The 23,974-nt window shown below is 33.0% G+C and overlaps 1 protein-coding gene across 1 annotated transcript in view; it reads right to left on the bottom strand.

Annotated features, from left to right (window-relative positions):
* BRINP3 (BMP/retinoic acid inducible neural specific 3) overlaps positions 1 to 23,974 on the bottom strand; it is a 388,006-nt gene that overhangs the window by 48,638 nt on the left and 315,394 nt on the right. The window contains exon 7 of the mRNA XM_033197383.1: positions 15,330 to 15,552. Within this exon, the coding sequence (XP_033053274.1) occupies positions 15,330 to 15,552 (223 nt within the window). The remainder of the gene's footprint in view (positions 1 to 15,329; positions 15,553 to 23,974) is intronic.

Consider the following 23,974-nt stretch of genomic DNA (forward strand, 5'->3'; position numbering starts at 1 on the left):
CATATAGCAGTCCAATCTAACCATGACAGGGAAACTGACTTCCAGTTTGTCTTTCCAAGACTGTGACAGCAAAAGAATTTTGTTTTGTTTTGTTTTTCTCACTGGAAATGTAACAAAGTGAGGAAGAAAACAATTTCTTTAATCTAAAACAATAATTGCAAGGTATGGTAGATTAACCCATGGTGTTTTGAGGGAAAAAAAAATGACTCAAATATTTTCTGCTTAGTGTAATTGATGTTTTATATAAGAGGAAACAAAAGGATGTTGATACATATAAAGTGCTTTCAGATATTATAATCTCTAAATAGTTCTGAAAACATTGTTTATTAAACCAAGTAATAGAATAATCAACTCAAGAAGGTATATAAACTTTATCCTGAAATAAATTATCCTTATTATATGGTAAATTTATGCCAAAGAAAAGATCATCTTCTATTACTTTATTGTTTGTCCTTGTTTAGTAAGTTTTGACAGTAAAATAAGCCTTTAATATACACAATTTGAAATTTACAAATATTCAACATTGATATTTAAAATAAAATATGCTTATTTAGTTGTGGGTGGCATGCATATTTACATGGAAAGCCCCATAGAGTATTATTTTAAAAACCTGAAAAAATGTACTTAAGCAAAGAAAGTTGCTAGATACAAAATAAATAATAATGAATAGCCTACCAACAGGCAAACAAAACCCCTTAAGAAAATATAATAGAAAATAATACATCCACGAGAATATCAAAATATGAAATATAAGAAAATAAATGTAATAAAAACCTTGTGGGAATTTAAGGGAAATTTTGAATAAACAGAGAGCTTAGTCATTTTCTGAAGGGAAAAATAATTCTATACATATATTTTCTCCATTAATATTTTCCACTAACAATATTGTAATAAGATATTAATTAAATATCAATTTAATACAATATGTATTGAAATTTATCTGGGAAAACAAGTAAGCAAATATAGAAAATAATATTTTTAAAGAATGATAATGATAGTAGACTAGGATTGCCAGATATTAAAATACGTTCTTAAGAAATAAAATAGTGTTCTAGAAGTGTTGTGGCTACACTGCTGAGTAGCCACTGAAAATTGCTTCATCTCTTTTGACTTCAGTTCCCCACTTATAATGAATACTTTCTTTACCAAGTTATTATTAAAGTGAATCTCTTTTATATGTTCAAAGTCTCAACATTTATTAAAATTTAGAAACAATCTATTTGATGATGATGATGATAATAATGATGGTGATGATATAGTAATTAAAACAGTGAAAAAAAATATATATATAATGATACAGTAATTAAACTAGTATGGAAAATGCTGCAAAGTCTAGAAATAAACTCATGTATATGAAGCAACTTGATTTATGAGTGTACCATTCAAGTGGGCTACAAACTGTCAACGAGAAAGTATACCAAGAGACTAGTTGTAAGGTTACATTAATTCCCTGATGTTAAATACATTAAATATTTAAACTCATTGAAATAAGAAAAACTGAAGTGGAGTAGCTAAAAATGATTGATATTAACTTGGAACCATTACATAATACAATTCTTTTTTATATATTTTGCTTGGTGCTGAGTCTTTTTTCATCCAATTCAAGTCTTTTAAGAAAAGCTCTCTCTCTCTCTTCCTCATTGCCTCTTCTTAATGAAATATCAGTCTTCTCTTTATGAAAATTCTATTATGCATGCTGTATACTTTTACTCTCACTCATGCTCTTCATGAACCTTACTTTTAAAATAAATTCTATCTCCCCATTCTTTATTTATAGTACTGCATTAGCTTGTTACAATTTTAGTGTAATAGACCAATTCTGTTCTTTTAACAGTCTACTGTATTTATTTTAATTTTAAATTTAATAATCATATTTTTATCTTCTAAACTTTTTTCTTGTTTTTTTTTTATTTTTCCATTCCATTACTTGATGTTTTTCCATGAATTTAATACTTTCTCAAACTTTTCAATGACGGATTGGGAAGAACTAAGACACCTTTTTTAACAAACGTGATAAACCTGAGAAATAACATGGTAGCGTAATGAAGAACTCAACGACCTCTATAGCCAGACTGACTGAGTTTGGACTCTAGCTCTGCAACCAGTAGTTGAGTAATCTTGCTCAGTTTGTTTAGATTATCAAAACTTCAGAGTCCTCTATTGTAAATTTAAAGTAAAACTGCAACCCACGTTATAAATTGTATTAAGTTAAAAATGAAAAATGGTAACACCTTTAGAACAGTGTTTGACACACGTTTGTACTTAATACATGTTAGCTAATAACTAGTTAAACATGACAATTGTCATTAGTGAGTCAGTTCCAGGATAATCTCTTTTAGCTCGGCATGTCTGTGGCTCTTCATCAAGAGATATTGGTGGATTCCACCTAATATCTCTTCTGCTATTTAGATAGATATTTCACTTACAGGTGATGAATTGTGATTTGGTCAGCTTCAGCTTCAGCTTCATTCCTGTTTACTTTCTGCAGTTTATCTTTCAAAACATCTGTCCATATTATTGCATATTGATGAATGACTTAATAATTTCAGGTAGTGAGTTAGTTTTGTGCAGTTCAATAGGAATTTAGATGAGGTTATAAAAGAAAAATTATGTATTTACATCATGATCATGTATTGCCCTCCTTATGTTTTAAATATATAGTTGAGGGAGCATGTATGTTTTCGTATACACATGTCAGTGTGTGCATGTTAGTGTGCACTTAGGATATTGTTGAGGAATGGTGTGTGTGTGTGTGTGTGAGAGAGAGAGAGAGACCTGGTAGAATAATATAAGGAATTATATTATTACTGATGTATATTGTTTTTATATTTGTTTATAGCTAACTTTCCTGCTTATATGAGCTGATTTTGTTTCAGTTCAATAAAAAGTGTCACCTGAGATTTGATCTTTTGTGTTTCCTTTGAGAAGCCTACATGAATTCTTCCTGCTGAGCTTAATACAACAACCACAGCAAACTGACCTTCATTTTCTTGAGTGTTCTTTTGTAACATCAATGTTCTTTTGTGATGTTCTATTTGCTGTTGTCTGAAGTGCATCTAGATTGTGAGATAGGAGATTTTTATTTCAATTGGCATTGATTTTTGAAATGTATTCACTCACTTTATAACTTGTGTTGGCTGCCTAAAATGAACAGTTTTTTTCAGTGTTAGGAATTTGTGATGGTATGGATCTGGTAATATTTAGTTTTCATCCTCTTGATTTATAAAACCATTTTTGCTTTTAGAAAAGTGTCGTAATTTAATGCTCAAAGAAAAGAACTCCAGAATTCAGTCATATGCCATTTTGATGAGTTGGTATATATGTTGCATATCTATGTGTGTGTGTTTATGTGTGTGTATGTGTATACATACATACAGTCATACATATACATATTATAAAATAATGATGCTAACAGGTGGTGAGGAAGATTATTTATATGTACTTTTTTTGTCCTCTGCATGAGGATTCTAACACATAGTATTGAGATTAAAGATTGCATACTGCATCTACATGGTGTTACCAAATTAGGCATTAGATTAAACGTATCATTAAAGCAACTCAAATTAGATTTTCCCAACTGAATTGAGAAAGTTTGATCAGAAATGATATCATTTGTAAGATTTCCCTTATGTCTAGGTGTTTAGTACAACATAGTATTATTTATTAGTACTATCATTCAGAATAAGCAGTTTAGGACAAATATCTACATATTTACCTAATGACAGTTTTGAAATAACCAGTTTCATTTATATGCATTGATGCTTCCGATATTATTTGTATGAAAGCTGACAAAAAAGATTCTCTTTATATGTCAATATAATGCATACACTATTTTATTTTTAAAGAATAAGATATTTTAAAATGCTACTCTAATCTCAGTCAGATGACACCAATATCATGGTGTCTATCCCTGGCCACAACATTTTAATGGAAATTGTTTAGGAGGAAAGGTCATAGATAAAGATAAGTAATTCTGATATATGAGATGGGATTCTGTTTTGAGATAACAAAACCACCACATCATTAGAATAGAAACCCCGTCTCTACCAAAAATACAAAAAAATAGTTGGGTGTGATGTGTGCATGTAATCCCAGCTACTCAGGAGGCTGAGGCAGTAGAAATGCTTGAACCCGGGAGGCAGAGGTTGCAGTGAGACGAGATCATGCCACTGCACTCTAGTCTGGGTTACAGAGCAAGACTCAGTCTCAAAAAACAAAAAACAAAAAACAAAAAACAAAAACAAACAAAAAAAAACTACAACAAAAAAAGACATTCAGTTTCCTATTTATTTGGCAGTTTAAAAGGCATCCACTTCTTCAAAAATGTAAGTAAAATTGTTTACAAGTGATTTGTTGCCGGAAGTCAGGGACCCCGAATGGAGGAACTGACTGAAGCCGTGGCAGAAGAACATAAATTGTGAAGATTTCGTGGACATTTATTAGTTCCCCAAATTAATACTTTTATAATTTCTTACACCTGTCTTTACTGTAATCTCTGAACATAAATTGTAAAGATTTCATGGACACTTATCACTTCCCCAATGAATATCCTTGTGATTTCCTATGCGTGTCTTTACTTTGATCTCCTAATTCTGTCATCTTCTTGGTAAACTGAGGAGGATGAATGTCGCCTCAGGACCCTGTGATGATTGTGTCAGCTGCACAAATTGTTTGTAGAGCATGTGTGTTTGAACAGTATGAAATCTGGGCATTTTAAAAAAAAGAACAGGATAACATCGATGTTCAGGGAACAATAGAGGTAACTCCGAACTTGCCGCCGGTGAGCCGGACGGAACAGAACTATATTTCTCCTCTTTCATAAGCAAATAGGAGAAATATCGCTGAATTCTTTTTCTCAGCAAGGAACATCCCTGAGAAAGAGAATGCGCCCTGAAGGTAGGCTTATAGATGGCCCCTTTTTAAGGTGTCCCCGTCTTTTATGGTAGAAGTCAAAGGGATGAAATAAGCCCCGGTCTCCTATTAATAAGTCTCCCAGGCTTATTAAGTGGAGGAAAATTCCCACCTAATAAACTGTGGTCAGACAGGTTATCTGCTCTCAAACCCTGTTTCCTGTTAAGATGTTATCAATGACAATGTGTGTCCAAAACTTCATTAGCAATTTTAATTTCACCTCATCTGGTAGTCCTGTGATCTCACTCTGCCTCCATTTGCTTTGTGATATTTTATTACCTTGTGAAGTATGTGATCTCTGTGATCCACACTCTATTCGTACACTCCCTCCCCTTTTGAAAGTCACTAATAAAAACTTGCTGGTTTTACCGCTGGGGGAACATCACAGATCCTGCCGACATGTGATGTCTCCCCCGGACACCCAGCTTTAAATTTCTCTCTCTTGCGCTCTTTCCCTTTATTTCTCAACCCAGCCAAGACACTTAGGGAATAGAAAAGAACCCACGTTAAATATCAGGAGCGGGTTCTCCCGATAGTGATTCAAACACAGATGAGACCTACTAGAGATTCAGCCCTATCTTAATTATATTTAAAAAGTAAAAGTACAACCATTCTGAAGATTTCACTGTCAAAAACATTATAAGATGTGGAGAAACATTAGTACCTTGGGATCTGTATGGATTTACACTATGTGGCTCATCTACAAACCATTGACAGTTATTGTGGTATCAGCAAATAATCAGTTTATCAATTTGTACTCCATAATATTTTTCTCTCAGAGGTAAGTTCCTGTATCAATATCAAAAGAAGAGTCTCACTTAAAGTAACTCTATCTGCACCAAAATAAAAATTGAGATGAAAATCTCAGAAGTGAAGCTTATAAGAAAGAAATCTGCCACAAAAAAAAAAAAAAAAATGTTCTAGTAAATGAGTCAGAATTTTATTTGCTGGGGTAATCTCTGAGTCCATTGGAGAAGGTAAGGAAGTAATTGTTTGCCAGTGATTGATACCCATCACAAAGAAGACAACTAAAGTGTTGAGCAAAGAAGAAGCTTCTAAAATCATTTTCAGCTCAAGGTAATTGCCAAATATTTTACTGTAATTGAAGTTACTATATTACAACTGAAGACAAGCCTAGAATCAAAAAACTGGGTAAAAAATGATGTGACACTGATCCCCAAGCATATATTTGGGCAAGTTAACAAGTATTTAAGGAAGTAGAAATTGAATTCTGAAAATTCCTTGTTTAAATTAATCTAATCATGTTTATTTCCTAATTGCAAAACTTCATGGAATATGTGGCCTGCACGCATTGTAGGTTTCCAAAAAGGGCTGGAGTATTCAGGAATCTCCAAGTTTGTTTAATCGCCACTCCCTTTTAAAAAAGGAATGTATTAATTTGAGATAAAATATATTATCTTAAATAAATTTATTATTTTAGATAGTTGTCAGTAAAATTAATTCTTTTTAAATTAATTCATATATAGATACAGAATATTTTTAGTCCCTTTTAAGTATATTTTTTGTTAACTAACCATGGCAGTCATTATCTCAATACTTCAGTTGTTTTCTAGTAGCTTTCATGCTAGATACCAATCTCGAGCAAATAATTATTTATTACCTTCTCAGACAGACTCAGAGTTTACACTTTCTCATTGTTGTAGAAATTGAATTTGATATGGTCCAAAAAACAACCTGCCAGATCTCTATAAAAATAATGAGATGAGCATTTTGAACTATTACATAGATGCACAAATATATATATATATCTCCACAGAAACTCCCCCCACCACCCACAAAAACAAAAAGAAAAAAACAAAAAACAAAAAAGCAACAAAAAAAACAAAAAACAAAAAAGCAACAAAAAAAACAAAGCCCTTTGACTCTGTTAGTATTGTCAAAATCAGCTATTTAAAAAAAGTGCCTCTCTTGGGTTGGGTCTGGACATCTTTCCTGTGTACATTGTGGGCTGCAGAGAGAGTTCACTGGACAGAATGTTGAGGTACTGAGGTCTATGTCCTAATCTTTCATCCATGAGAAAAAGATGAAGAAAAGCAAGCACAGAGCTATAATTCTACAGACTTTAATTTTATTTTATCATTATAGTGGTACTCTGCCTAAAATGCCCAAATTAGTGACTGGTATGTCTAACAAATAGTATAATTAAAGACCACCAATAATTTGTATGCATACATGTAATACATATAAATTAGTTTAAAAAGAAAACTAGTTTCAACTGACAACTCTCTAAGATATAATAAAGTGAAAGATAATTAAGAGATTCCTGAGTAGGTTAGAGTAGAAATATTATGGCAAAAATAAAATCAAGGCTGTTTTAGAGCCATGGTGGCTGAAATGTAACCTATACCAAGAATTAGATGAAAATTGGTAGGATAAGTGATAGGACAACTTTTATCTACTTTGAAACTTATTTAGAAGTTATCCCAATCAAGGACAGTGGGGCACATGCACTATTTTTTTTCTTCTTCTTCTGTTGTCCTCAGAAAGCTAATCTGGGTTCCCTTGAATCAGAATTCAGACAACTAAGACATTCTTTTTTAAGTAACACTTTGTTTGGATTTAGACCATTACCTTTACGTCCAGTGTTATTTTGAGTATGAAACACATGAAAGACATTTTGCAGAAAATTTATTAGTGTATTAGAAAATACCTACACACAAGAAAAGGGATTTTCTGTTTCTGAAATGGAAAATACTTATCTAAGCACCCTCCATGCACTGGGCACTTCATATTTGAATTTCTCCATAACAACATTTAATACATAAAGGTAAGGGTTCGTAAATTTACTGCTTCATTATTATCGAGGTATGTGCTTGTGAGTCATCCTGGAGTGCCTGAAACTCAAAAAATAATAAAATAATAAAAGATTATTTTATAACATGTAAATGTAAGAAAAAAATAATATCCTAATTTTCCCTACAGTTTCATACAAAATTGCTTTCAGAAAAAGTCCCTCACATTGATATATAAATGCAATTTTTAACTAAAATCATAGATTCTATAATATTAAAGAATTTGGGTCAGCCGTGGTGGCTCATGCCTGTAGTCCCAGCTACTCAGGAGACTGAGGTGGGAGGATCGCTTGAGGTCATGATGTCAAGGCCACAGTGAGCTATGGTCACACCAGTATGAACAACAGTGTAAGACTCTGTCTCAATAAAATAAATAAGTAATGAAATAATTTGGAAGTCATTTTGTAAGGTACTTTTATTTGTTGGGATACAAGTTTGGCTCTAGTAATATAACTCAAATAACAGTAACTTAGACAAGATGGAATTTTTTTCCTCTCAAATAACAGTACAACATAAACAATCCATGACTTATATGGTGGCCTCAAAGATGCTGGATTCTATAATTCTTCACAAATTTCTTCATGTTATGATTTTTAGTACTAGTCATCACATTTTCATCTTAGCTAGGGGAAAGAGAGAAGGAAAATGACACACATTCTTCTTCCCTTAAGAACCAATTTAGAAGTTTCATGCATTCCACCCATTTATATACATATATTCACCTTAAGTGCAAGGAAGGTCTATGGGTGTGATGCAGCATACACTCAGATGAAACTCAGGGTTGTACTAGTAAAGGAAGAGAAGATGTAAAGGAAGAAGTGTTTGTCTTGTGTCTATTAGCTACTTACGTGGAGAAGAAATTGATTTCAGGCATTCTCTATCCTAAAGAGTGATCCACATAACCCTGGGCATACGTGGGAGGAAGGTGGGAAAAGAGTGCAAGATCCTATCAGAAGATGCACAAAGTCAAAACTATTTTCATGGAAATAAAAAAGACATTTTTCTGTTGCATTGTTTTGACACTTGCACTGACAGTTCTAAGGCAATGGAGAGTAAACTACTGTTGAAGGCTTAGTACAAACCAAGTAATGGCACCAAACTGCTCTCCTAGTGGGCATATATTCTTTACTGATACATACTTATAAAACAGAAAGAAATGTCTTCAAGAATGTTCATGTTGAAGTAAAAGAAAGTTTACTGCATCTTAATCTTCAGTATAAACCTGCATGTCAAAACAAGACACATGAATAAAGGACTTATGCTGCAGACAGCACTACAATAGTTGATTTGAGGAAAATAACTTTTGCAATTATTTCAGTTGCAAGCTGATGTAGCCACTTTTTTCATGGCGAATCATTTTTACTTGATATAGTTTGACAGAAAAATGATGGTTATTCAGACTTGGACACTTGGTGGATCTGTTATCAAAACTTAAAAAGATGAAGCTGTCGCTTCAGGACAAACAACGGATTTATTTAATGGCAATGATAACAATAAAGCATTCAAGTGAACAATACAGACTTGGAAAACTTGTATATGCCACTAGAAGACTGACAGCTTCCTAAAATGCAAAGGCTTTTCTCATGAGTCCAGTGATGATATGAAAAATAAGTTCTTTTGTTATTGCCTACTGATATATGTCAGCATTTAGAAGATTTTCATATCTAAGTTGAAAGAGCATATATAGGAGTGCATGACATAGCTCTCATATAATGAATAGGTAGACTTCAACTCATTCTTCCCTGTGGCCTTAAAATATTCCATTACATCTCACTTGATCTCATTAACAAAAAATGAATAGCTTCATAATAATAATATATTCAATTGTTTTAATTGCTTGCTGCAGTCTGTGTGTCCTGATTCAGAAGATCTGAGTGTGTACTTCTATTCACAACTCTGTGTTCAGTGACTTCACATTGGTAGACTGACATTGCCTGTGGTAGTGAACAAAAATTGTTAAATATTGTTCGTCAAAGCTTTCTTTTTTCCTAAAGATTTGGTTGCTAAACCTTTACCAACACTTCATTAAATGTAATATTTCTATGGATCCTTGCTGCTCTGTGAATGGCAGCACAACATAGTATAGCTGAGTTACATTTTAGGAATTATACTATGATAATTTTCAATAATTGCTGACATAATTTGACTCTGTGCCCCTACCCAAATCTCACCTCTAATTACAATCCCCACACTAGGGAGGAGCCTAGTGGGAGGTAAATGATTCATGGGGGCAGGTTCCCCTGTGCTGTTCTCCTGAGTGAATAAGTTCTCACAAGATCTGATGGTTTAAAAGTATAGCACATCCCCCCTAGTTTTCTTTCTCTCTGTCTCCCCTGTTGCCATGTAAGACGTGCCTTGTTTCCCCTTTGCCTTATTTCATGATTGTAAGTTTCCTGCAGTCTCCCCAGCCATGAAGAACTGTGAGTCAATTAAGCCTCTTTCTTTAGAAATTTACCGAGTCTCAGGTTGTTCTTTACAGCAGTATGGAAGCAGACAATACAATTGCTGTAATCACTATCTTGTGATGAAATTAGTAAGTCATTGTTACATATCTGCAGTTTTAGAATAGCAGCAAAAGTTGACTGCCTCAAGAAAACCAAATTGTCACAGGTTTTAGAGTTTACTCAAGAAAAAGGATTTTTATGTCACATGAATTCCTCAGAGGAAAAATGGTGAGATTAATCTGAATGTCAAGCTTTATTGAAAAGGAAGAACTATACATTACACAGAGTAACTTTAATCTACCTGTCATTATATAGGAAATGTGAAAATTTCTTATTGGTGGAGATGTAGTTTGAAAGTCTTGTTTGTTTTTGCTTATTTTTCAAGATTTTAGAATATCATAAATTGAACTACTGTTCTTAGGGTGAGAAAAGTTCAAGGGAATGACTGAGAACAATTCCATAAAGGCAAGAAAAAGTATAATTTGTAATGAAAGTGAATTACTGGTATGGCTTATCTACCTCCTCTTCAAAAATTTCTGAAAACATAACTTACAAATACCCAATGTCCATTTTACACTCTGCCATATTCTACCCTCCTAGAATCCCATACATATTTTATTTTGTTTTCCTGATGTCATTTCATATTATTCTTTTAAAATGGAAAAAAAAAGAGAAATAGAAACAAAATGCTACATTGGCAATAAAAGAAAAATGGGGATGGAAAATATCAAACTTCAGTAAGCAAATTTATCTAGCAAGAAGTCTGCATTGTTTTTTTGTGTGTGGTGACTAAGAGTCAACTTAGGAATTATGCTAAATTAAAAAAAGAAAGTCAAGAAAACTCTGTGGCAATATTTGATTAATTTAGAAGTTTTGGAAAACAAAGATTTATCTACACTATATTGAATTATAATCCAAATAATACACCTCTATTTTATTCTACTTATTTATGTTGGACACTCCCAATTTGAACTGGGATGTCAGCTTCCCACAATTTCATTACAGATCTTGAACTTTTATAGCATTTTTGTATGTCAACTTATAATTTATTTATCTTTACTAGAAATTAACTTTGTTTCCATGATACATTTTACTCCACTGTCTGCTCAATTGCAGTTTCTGTTTCTTCACTCACCTCACATATATCTGCACTTTCTGATAATACAGTCTTCCCTTGGTATCCCAGGATAATTGATTCCAGGAATTCTGCCATATATATATATATATATATATATATATATACACATAATTCTGTCATATGTATATATGTATATATATATACACTCAAGTCCCACAGTAAGCCTTGCAGAATCTGAGGATACAAAGTCAGCCCTCTTTATCATGAGTTTCACATTCCATAAATACTACATTTTTCATTCACCAGGTTGAGGATGAGGAATTTGGTGATGGAAAAGGTTGTGTGAAAACCTTTTTGATTGGGATAAATCTGCATGTTACTGGAGCCAGGCAGTTCAAACCCCTGTTGTTCAAATGTCAGCTGGATTCAGATTTCATGGATTCCTATAAACCAATGATTTCCATTCCTTAAGACTGGATTCCCTGAGATTGTCCAAATCTTCCCTGAGTTTCACACATACATATCCAGCTCGAGACATACTAGTTAAAAACCCTAAAGTCAATGTCTTTATTAACCACACTCATCGATTTGCTTCCTAACTCACCTCATCTTCTTGCACTTTCTATTTTGGGTAAAATAACCTATTTCATGGTTTTCAAATTGCTTTTAACCTACATATATAAGGCATAAGGCTCATTGTAATCAAATAACGAGATCTTCACCCAGCCACATTTCCCTGTCATGGAATGTTCCCTGGGAGTACACCAAAAGACATACTAAATATCTTATTTGTGGAGGAAATAAGAAAACATATGAGATGCATAAAATAATAAATTATAGCAGTGCTTAGAGGAAGCTTTATTGATGTGAATGCTTGTATTTAAAAAGATGAAAGCAATAACAGGGAATCAACCTATGTTTCCAACAATGGTGGACTGAATAAAAAAACATGTGGTACATACATACCATAGAATACTACATAGCCATAAAAAATAAAATGTCCTTTGCAGTAACATGAATGCAGCTTGAGGCCATTATTCTAAGTGAGTTAACACAAGAGAAGAAAGCTAATTAATGTATGTACTTATTCACAGTGGGAACTGATATGGTATGGCTGTGTTCCCACCCAAATCTCATCTTGAATTACCACGTGTTGTGGAAGGGACCCTGTGGGAGGTAACTGAATCATGGGACATGTCTTCCCCATTCTGTTCTTGTGATAGTGAATAAGTCTCACGAGATTTGATAGTTTTAAAAATGGGAATTTCCCTGCACAAGTTCTCTCTCTTTGCCTGCTGCCACTCATGTAAGATGTGACTTGCTCCTCCTTGTCATCTGCCATGATTGTGAGGCCTCCACCAGCCATGTGGAACTGTAATTCCATTAAACCTCTTTTTCTTCCCAGTCTCAGATATGTCTTTATCTTCAGCATAAAAATGGATTAAATACAGGAACTAAACATTAGGTACTTATGGACATAAACATACTAAAGTAGACACTAGAGACTATTAGAGTGGAGAGAAAGTGAGGGGGCCAGTTATTGAAAACCACTGAGTACTATGCTCATTACGTGGGTGACAGGATCAATCATACCTCAAACCTCAGTATCATGCAATATATCTATAAAACAATCATGTACATTTACCACCTGAATCTAAAATAAAAGTTGAAAAATTAAAAAGAATTTTTTATTCCCAAAAGGTGAAAATTCTCAAATTAATAACTTAAGTTTTTATTCCAAGAAACCAGAAAAAGAAAATGACATTAAACACACATCAAAGAGGGAAAAAATAATAGAATTGGTATGAAAAATGAAATAAAAACAAAAAAAGGACGATCAAGAAAAATAAAAGTTAGTGAAAAATAAAAATGAAGTTGAAAAACTTTTAGCTAAACTGACCACAAAGAGGGGGAGAGAGAGAGATTGAAAGACAAAGAGAGAGAGAGAGAGAAAGAGAGAGAGAGAGAGAGAATAGAAGAGAAAAGACTGCCTAGGAAACTGAAAAGACAGCTTAAAGAACAGAAGTAATTATTTGTATATCATACAACTGATAAGGAACTTGCAGTCAGAACATATGAAGTCCTCTTTTTTTTTTTTTCTTCCTTTTTTTTGAGACAGAGTCTCCCTCTGTCACCCAGGCTGGAGTGCACTGGTGCGATTTTGCCTCACTGCAAGCTCTGCCTCCCAGGTTCACACCATTCTTCTGCCTCAGCCTCCCGAGTAGCTGGGGCTACAGGCGCCCACCACCACGCCTGGCTAATTTTTTGTATTTTTAGTAGAGACGAGATTTCACTGTGTTAGCCAGGATGGTCTCGATTTCCTGACCTCGTGATCTGCACGCCTCGGCCTCCCAAAGTGCTGGGATTACGGGCGTGAGCCACCGCGCCTGGCCATGAAGTCCTCTTACAACTCAATGCTCACTTTCAAAAAAAATATTGAAATCTGTGAAGGATTTGAATAGACATTTTTCCATAAAAGATATACAATGAATATGAAAAGATGTTCAAAGCACATGAAAAGATGTTGAACATTGTCAGTCATCAGGGAAATTTAAATCAAAACCAAAATATACTATTTCATACTCACTTCGATGGCTATAACCAAAATGACACAAAATCACAAATGTTGAAGATAATGTGGAGAGACTAGAGCTGTTATTTATGACTGGTGAAAATATAAAATGGTGCAGCCACTGTGAAAAACTGTCTGGCAGCTTCTCAAAATGTTAAATATAGTTATCTCATGACTCAGCATTTCTCCACTTTGGTATATGCCCCAGAAAATTGAAACATATGTCCACAGGAAAAAGTGTACATGAATGTTCATAGAAGCATTATTCATAATAGCTTAGAAGTACAACAACTCAAATTTTCATCACGTGATGAACAAGAAACCAATATGTGGTATACCCATACTACTGATGCTACAACATGGAAGAACCTGAAAGCAGTTTGTTAAGTGAAAGAAGCTAGTCACAAAAGGCCATATATTGTATGATCCCATTTACAGATAATGTCCAAAATAGACAAATCTACAGAGACAAATAGTAGACTAGACAAATTTATAGAGATAAACAGCCTTGGACTGGGTGAGGGTTTATGAGGAGTAACTGTTAACTGGTAATACATTCCTTTTTGAGGCAATGAAAAGGACCTCACCTTAGATTGTTACGATGTTTGGACAGTTTTTTTTTTTTTTGTATACTAGACACCAATAAATTCTAAACAAACAAACAAACAAGCAAACACAAATCCAATGTGTTATTTTTAAATGAATGTTTAAAATTATGTACTAACCTTCAGGTTTTTTTTTTTTTTTCCAGCAAAAGAAATCTATAATTACAGATTTCTCATCTTAATGATTTAAGTACCTAGTCGAAATTCAAGCATTTTATGTAAGAGACACTGGTACAAATGTATATTTCTTGTGATACTGTCCTATATTTTGCCGTAGCTTTTCGTTTTCAAACTGACCTCAAATAGATAAATACAACTTTTTATTACACTTACTGGTCAGTACATCCTAAAGTAGGAAATTCAAACACTGCTTCCCCAAGTCAGTTCAGACATAAATAATTTAATTGTCTGTCATCATTCCTATTAAATTTTAGAAGCTTTCATAGTAATTTTCAGAAGTTTTTGTAGAATTAGGTTTATAGTTTTCTATACACTGGTTATAGAAAATATATCTTGAATTATTTTATTTGAAAATTATATATTGAGGAATTTCAATTTATTATCCTGTTTATTTACTAGGCTCACAATGTAACCATAGGACTTTGTGTTTTTCTGCTCACTGTAATGCAGTTATTAGTTGGCTACAACACACAACAAATTAGAATGATTTCTTCATTTGGATAAGAAAAGAAAAAAAAAGTGCTAGTATATATTTTTCTCATTGTATGGTTACTTTGAAAAATAACTATAATTTATTATTTGAGACAATATATTGTTTTCAAATTATCTCTAATAATGTATATTAAATCATGATTTGTATATTAACACACCTGCATTCAGAAAAATAAATAGAACTCACTTTCTCAACAGTAAACTTAATTGCTTACATTGCCACAAATGTCTTACCTTTGTCTTGGCAGGCTGATGAGGGGTTGTTTATGACACCTCTTGCTAAGGCTGAAAAGCTTGTGTACAATTTTCTGTGCCTTTAGGAAAAGTTGTTTCATGCTGATCTCCAGTTGTTCATAACGGCGCTGAAAATTAGAATCCATTGTCCACAAATGCATTATAGTAGATGTGTTGAGGAAATAATTCATAGGTAGCCTTTTCATAAATAACTTGAATTCATCTGAAAAATGTCAAAATTCAACACTTTAATTATGAAACAACTATTTTCTGTTTTTTTGCAAACACATATAATACATCAATATTAAGAACAAATACATATACACATATATGTCAAATTAAGAACAAATAAATACAGTGCATCATTTGTGAGTAGCTAATTAATAGAAGATGGGTTTTTAGATGCTTTAGAATTATCTTCTTTGTTGTTCCCTTTAAAATAGAACTTTCATGAAAGAAGAAAACTAAAATACTTTGTGCTAAAGCAAACGGTTGGGACAGAAAGTTTAAGTTCAACTTAATTTTTCTGTGTGCTTCTTTTAATGGTTTTTCAGTGAACTTTCCTCAATACATAGTCATCATTAATCTGACTTTCATTTTTGGCATTGGTATTAATAATCCTTTGTGTATTTAAAAAACTTTTCAGAAATTTTTATTAACTCAGAAAATATATAAAATTGCTACTAAATAATTTTACTAGTTTTTAAAGAAAAGCAAAAACCTTTTTAAATGTAAAATTTTGATTTTAAATATAAAATTATAATATTCAACTATGCACCCTAATTATAACTGATCTTATTTTTAACCCTCTTTGTAAGTGACTATATTCTAATTTGTTCTAACCATTTAAAACATGAGTACATGCTAAAAAAAATCAAAAATAATTTAAAGCTGAAATATTGTTTTCTGTTTTTGAGTCAATAATTGTGCTGTCTTTTTCAAATATGTGGTTTAACCAACATTAGGAATAAAAGTTTATGCTACACTAAAATAAATAATAATCAAGAATATATAACAAATATTTGGACACAAAAGATAGTTGAAATAATTGTCCAAAGGTGGAAACAACCAGATTGTTAATCAACAAATATTAGCATGTACAAAATGTGTTATACACACACAATAGAATATTATCCAGCCATAAAAATGAATAAAGTTCTGACACACGCTACAGCATGATGGACCTTTAAGATATTACACTCAGCCAAATAAGCCAGACACAAAAGGAAAAATATATTGTATGATTTCCCTTTTATGAAATATAAATGCTGGGAAATGCAACTTTTTAACAATTCACAGTGAATTATATTCATGAACATTGGGTTTACTTTTCCTAGATCAAATAAGTACAGAGTTCTGGCATCTTTTGGGCATTGAAGGAATAGACTTTTTTCTGAAAAAAGAAGGAAAACTAAAGCAAAGTAACAGTACCTTTTATAGAAAAAAAAAAGAGAGAGAGAACATTGTATAGGATATATCTGTCCAATATGCTTCAAACCATTTTTTAAGTAAGCAGAGTGTAAATAACAGATGCTTTTTTTCTTTTTCTTTTTCTTTTTTTTTTTTTTTTTGAGACAGAGTTTTGCTTGTTATCCAGGCTGGAGTTCAATGATGCCATCTCGGCTCACTGCAACCTTCACCTCCTGGGTTCAGGCAATTCTCCTGCCTCAGTCTCCTGAGTAGCTGTGATTACAGGTGCATGCCACCATGCCCAGCTAATTTTTTTGTAATTTTTTAGTAGAGACGGGGTTTCACCGTGTGGGTCAGGCTGATCTTGAACTTCTGACCTCAGGTGATCCACCCATCTCTGCCTCCCAAAGTGCTGGGATTACAGGAGTGAGCCACTCCTCCTGGCCTATAATTCCAATTTGATAGTATCCTATATTTTATTTGGTCCCATTTGTGTCTTTTGTGAAATTCCCTCTTTTGAACAAAGAGTTAATGCATGGAAATTGGAAAGCATTTCTTGGATTATTCACATAGCAGATGCCACTACTTTCAAAACTAATTACTCATTTCATTGTCATCTTTTACTTAAATAGTTTTGAAAATTCTTATTGTATTGTAGATATACATATTTTAATTATGTTCATTGTTTGTTATAACAGTATTGGGAAGGGTTTTAAATTTGTACATTTTATTGAAGATAAGGAATATTTTAAAATATATTTTTAACTGAACTAAAGTGAATATAACAATGTATGCCAGCTGAAAATTGCCAATATGTAATTCCTAAGAAATAGGGTTTTAACATGACACTTGAATAATTACTTCATTATGAAGTCATTAAGAGTCACTACTGTCACCCAAAACATTTACTGAACACCTGTTGTGTACAGAACATACAGATGTTTCAATCTATGACAAGTATGTATAAACCTTTTTATTTTAAAAAATAACTAATGATGTGCAGTATTTTCAGATTTTAAAATAACATCTTCAGTATCTGAAATTCACTCTACTTAGAAGACCCCCAGAAATATTCCTGTGGATATCTTTTCTTTCATTGTTGGCAATTAGTAAAATTTATAATTATAGAATACAGAAATAAAATTTGAATGATGCATTAGAATTATAATATAAATCAACAATATATGTAACTACAGAAATAAACCACAATTGTTAGGGATGCCAGATAACATTTTACCTTATAGTAATTTCCAAAGCTATGTAGAAAATAAAGTATTGTTTGCTTTTAAAGTGGAAAATACACAATAGCCATACTTTTGGGGATACATAAATATGTCTGTAAAATAAAACAATTTAATACCATGTAAAATTACCCAGAAGAAACAAATCTAAAATCCCAGTAATTAGATTTTATTCCACAAATATCTCTGTGTCAAGTATGTATCAAGTGAGTACTTTTCATAGCATAATTTTGAGGACGATCGAGAAAGAACAAACTGCAAAAACAATAATAATGGGAATAAACATCATCTAAGCTGGCAGGAATTTATAGTCAGTCACAGTCTTCTTAAAACTTTTCACATGAAGCAAATAATAATACATAGGGAAATGTATTATATTAATGAATTCTGTGGAGGTAAATAGAACCAGACTAGGTGACAACTTTCTAATAAATTATAGATGAATAAAGAGGCATGATGTTAACTCTCTGGACTACTACTACTTCTCCATTAAAATTGAGTAATTTTGAAAATAATTAAACAAGATTTGTTGTGCTTTTATCCTTTTTCTGTCAATAGAAAATCTAGTTAACACTTGATACCTAATTAGCTAATTTTGAAACTAATAATTATAAATATTAATTCAATTATTTATCCCAGTAATCCTTCATGCAAATTTTATTGGAGCAATTTTATATGCAAAACACAGGTAATACTTGGTTTCATAACTCTGTTGGCAAAAAGTTTTATTAACACTACTATAATACACAGTTATCTTATGTGTGTATATCTTTGGCTTTATTTCCATGCTTTGCAATTGAATTAAACAGATGAGAATAGGGAAGTGAAAAGTTTAGGGATGTTAAAGAATCAGACTCAGATATATACATCCTGACTGGAATTTTTACCCTTACTAATAAACATAAAAATACTTTGACAAATGCATTTGATTGTGTACTTTCAAATGTTCAGAACCTCTATACAGAACGGCTTTAGAATATATTTTCAAGGATATTATAAAGCATTCTAAATTTTCTAGAGTTTTGAGGGTATATAATTTACTTCCTGAATTATGTAAAACATTAATCAGTTTTTCATTATTTGGAAATAAATTCTTGAGTTAGAAATCAACTAAAATAATTCAAAACAGAAGTTGCTGCCATTTTTAAGTAGGACTATGAATTGGGAGGATTGAAAGAGGAAACTTGTACTTGCTTTTGTGATTGTTATTAATTAATATTATTGTGCTAATCATATTACAATTTATATTACTATTGTGAATACATATAAAATATAAGCACAATACTACAGAATTATCAATACGCCAAGTACATATCTTATGTTTCAGACATTGATTTTTTATTTGTTATTTTTTAGAGACAAGGTTTCACTCTATTGCCCAGGCTGAAGTAGAGTGGCATGATCATAGCTCATTGTAACCTTGAACTCTTGGGCTCAAGCAATTCTCCGGTCTCGTCTGCTCCAGCAGGTAGGATTACATGCCTGGCTAATATTTTATCTTTTTTTTTTTTTTTTTTTTTTTGGTAGACATGGGGTCTTATCACATTGCACAGGCTCAAGCAATCCTCCCATCTCGCCAGCCCAAAACACTGGGATTTCAGGTATGACCTACAGTGCCTGGCCTCAGACATTTAAATAAAATGACACTATTTAATTACTTGTTAACATGTGCTAAAACTCTACTGGCTCACATTTTATGTGCGTGTGTTTTAAAATCAATGTACATATTGGTATAATTAAAGTATTTCAGTAGAAATGACAATGCAATATAGATGATAAATTTATTATGAAAGCATAGCAACAGTTTCACAACAATAGAAAAATACATAATATCTAACAAAAATGAAGGATACATAATAGCTAACAAAAATACATAATATATATATATTAAAAAAGGATGTCCACAGGGCACATAAAATAAAAGGAGAAATAGAAAATAGGACAAAAACGTATGTCCGACATATATATAAAGAATCCATGCAAACATTTGTTTTTACACAGAAAAAAAAAAGATCACTTCTGATTTTATATTACCAATCCAATGACTTTAAACTCATTTCTTCTACTTATATTTGTGAACATAGGATTTCTTGGAAAATAATATGTGCTCATAACAAAATCTAGTAACAAACTTTTTGTAAGCAATAAACTAAAAAAAAAAAAAGATTACTTTCTTACACTAAATGCAAAACTTTGGGCCTTTCTATACATGAACACATAGCAAGTATGCTCTGTTTCATTGGCTGGGTTTTTATTTGTTGTGTGTGTGTGTGTGTGTGTTTTGTTGTTGTTTAGTCTACAGTTGGTTTAGACTCAATACTAAGTACTAACTCCAAAGCTGACAAATAAATATGAAATTACGTTTTCAATGTTATTGCCCAACCACAACACCCTCTAATAAAGCTATTTCTTGTTCCTTGAGAACCACATTTTCCTGGAATATGAGTTCCTCTGTCTTCTGATTTTCAGTGGCAAAAAAACACAAAAATTCTAGCAAATAAGTTAATCAAAAACCTTGACACTATACAAATACTGACTTTGAGTCAGTAAGATACAAAATTGGCACGATATGAAGTGGGAATGTGAGCGAGAAGAAAGACTCATGGCAAGAAAAATTGAGACAGAGAAATTCCAGGCAATCAGTGTCCTGAATAGCAGAAAGTTACCAAGCGTTAAAACGATATCTGCTCCTCCAGGGAGCACTGCTAATACACAAACTTTGATCAACGCTATAACCCTTACTAGAATTGGTTGATTTTTATTTTTGCAAACTTCTTTTCTCCTAACATTTCTAAGGGGCTATTTCAATGATTTGTATTGGTTTCAAAATTTCCCAACATCTACAGTAAATCACTGATACGACTTTGAGTGGTCACACATCATTGTAAGTCTATTCAAATCATTCTATAAGCAGTGGGTATAGAGTTTACACTGAAATTGACAAAATACTATAATGCTGCATAAAGTAAATGGCAAGCCTGTTCAATAACTTGTGAACTGGCCAATTTTATGAGACAACAAAGCGATGGGTACATGAGGGTATAAATCAGAAACAGATTCTAATTCCTTAGTAGCTTCCTAGAAATAAGATATGCCCTTTCTCACTATTTTATTTTTCTCTGAAAGATGCATCATGTTTTATATTAAAGCATTTCAATACATCAAGTCAATTAATCTGTTCCTCATTGGATTGCCCTGTTTATGACCCCATTCAACTGTCTGAGAAATTACTCAAATAGGGCCTTATCTCTTAGAAGCTGGAAAACCCAGGTCCTCACTGTCCTAGTGCCCTTGCAGCTACAGAGGGAGTGGGTGTATCATTTAAACTAGAAGTAACAGGTGTATCACCCAGATTTTGATCTTAACTTGTTAATGCAAAGATAAAGAGGGTGCCTAGAGAAACTTTTCCAGGAGATAATGTTTATAGCAGTAATGACAGTGGTTAGTTGGTTAGTTCAATATGGTGTTCATTGTAGTTAGCAGTGTTGATCTCACTAAGTACGTCTTATGCTTTTTTTTTTTTTTTTTTTTTTGATTAGAAGGAGTCTCACTCTGATACTCAGGCTGGAGTCCAGTGGCAGTGATTTCAGCTCACTACAACCTCCACCCCCAGGATTCAAGTGACTCTCGCCCCTCAGCCTCTCAAGTAGCTGGGATTACAGGCACTTGCCAGCACACTCAGCTAATTTTTTATATTTTTAGTAGAGATGGGGATTCACCATGTTGGCCAGGCTGGCCTTGAACTCCTGAGCTTGGGTGATCTGCCCGCCTCAGACTCCCAAAGTGTTGGGATTACAGGCGTGAGCCATTGTGCCAGGCCTATGAAAAATTTGTTACTGTTTCCTGTGTAGCACATGGGTAGGTTTCCCTACTCCTCTTGGTGATTTGATGTGCCATCCAGAATCCCTTTATCCAATTTTGAATGTGTCATCCAAAATCCCTGAATTTATCTGATTAAGTGAGCTAGAACCTGTTTGTCTTACTTACATTGAAGAATCTGGGCTTATACAGGTACCGATACCAGAAGTGATTTGGTAAAAGCTTCTAAAGAAAATTGAGAGCATATGTGGTTTGTTTCCTACTGACTGGGACAAAAACCTTTATAAACCTATACTAGTATTAAGAGTGGAATTTTGACAACAGAAATTCCACCTCTGCCCACCTAGAATGAAATGTGTGTTGCAGAAATGACATTTGGAACCATATGCCTGCATATAATTGAATGAAGAGCATGAAAAATTCAAAGACTTTGGCTGAGTTTCCTACTAATAGAAATGGATTGCTTAAAGCACCCCAATTCCTACCCATTCAAAGTACAGAATGAATGTGAGACTTTCAAAGACTGCACTAAATAAATATTTTACCTCTTGCAGCTGTAGGGTTTCAAAACAAACTTTGACCTCAAGATTGAATTTAAATTCCTTTCAGATCTGTTATGTTAAAGTTATGAAGAACCATGATTGGAGAGGCATGGGAACTTCAGAACTGAAAGGTAGATAAGTGGGATGACTAGAATTGATTCAAAATAATCTAAAGCATGAACTTTTGCTTTCCCGCCCCTCTGAAGTCAATTCTTATGCCCATCATGCCCCAGAGGAGCTTATTAAAAATATTCTAAGAGAAGGACAATTTTCCAAGAGACTATCAAGTATTTGCTCATTTTTTTATTGGAGGAAAAAGCATTAAATGCATTGGTAAAAAGAATGCTAGTATCTCCGAGTAATGTATTGGCAGTTGACTATAGGATAGGGACATCAGAGTAAAAATCGGTGTGAAATCAGTTCAGCTCTGACTTCAATGAAGATATAATTGCCCTCTATACTGAGGCCCAATAGCAACTATTAGCCATCAGAGTCACAGTGAACGTAGGTATTGTCATACACAGAAAGGTCAATGTGCTACTTACAAATGTTTAAACTGTAGAAATTTTACGGTTTACTAATCAGATCATGCCCCTTGACAAATACATGACCAGTGCCTTGAGGTCCTATTTAAGTTGTATCAACAAAACAAAACAAAACAAAACAAAAAACACAATACAAAACAAAGACAAACAAACAAACAAAAGACATAGGTCTGGCAATAAAGGCCTGGTTGAAGTCATCATGAAAAGAAAGCTGTCCTATCAAATTCTCAGCCCTGAATCATTCCTGAATCATTTCTAAAACCAGATCTCTTGTATCACAGGTTACTAAGTAGGGCAAATATTCAACTTGAATAGGGAATGATAATTTCTGGGGCTCTGGTATACTGCAATACTCTGGAAATCAGAGTGTGGTCTTATAAAAATCAGGTAATAAATTCAATTTTCCTTATATGCTCTTTTCATTAGGCCAATAAGGACTGCAACCCATAAGATGTTTAGTTTCCAATTATTCGAGTAAAAAATTGTAACAGAAGAACATTGACTTCATAAGCTATTATGGAGTAAGATCAATTAAGGCAAAAATACAAAGTGAAGCTTCCTGTTTCTGCTAAAAGTATAAATCTAGAGTCACACTGCTTGTTTTTCATGCTTGACACAATTACAGGAATTTGGGATGCATGCAGTACTTGAAAATTGTGAAGAGAGTATTCATATTCCATCTCCAATTAACTCAATATGTTGGCTAAATCTTCAACATAGAGTCATTCTAATTAAAACTGCTATTCCTGATGTGGTAGCTTTACCAGTGGCATGATTCTTGCACCGGGGATAATGCTTCCTCTCTGGTATACATTGTTTTCTCTATAACTGTAAACAGAGAATATCAGGAACAATTTTTCTTTCACATGTCAGTCACAAGAGTTAAACACTCTCATTGCATTCTAGGGTTAAGTAGTTTCTCAGCATCTATGCTACAATTTATTTTACAAGGATATAGATCATCTCACTGTGCCACAGGACATACTTTGTTAATGACATACTACTGAAAAATATGAAATGTGAAATATGTAAAAAAAACACAAGTAGCAGGTATTCTAGCTGCTGGCCCATACGTTAGGTGTGCATGA

Source organism: Trachypithecus francoisi, unplaced genomic scaffold, assembly GCF_009764315.1.
Source record: "Trachypithecus francoisi isolate TF-2019V2 unplaced genomic scaffold, Tfra_2.0 Lachesis_group5, whole genome shotgun sequence".
In the NCBI taxonomy this organism is placed as follows: Eukaryota; Metazoa; Chordata; class Mammalia; order Primates; family Cercopithecidae; genus Trachypithecus; species Trachypithecus francoisi.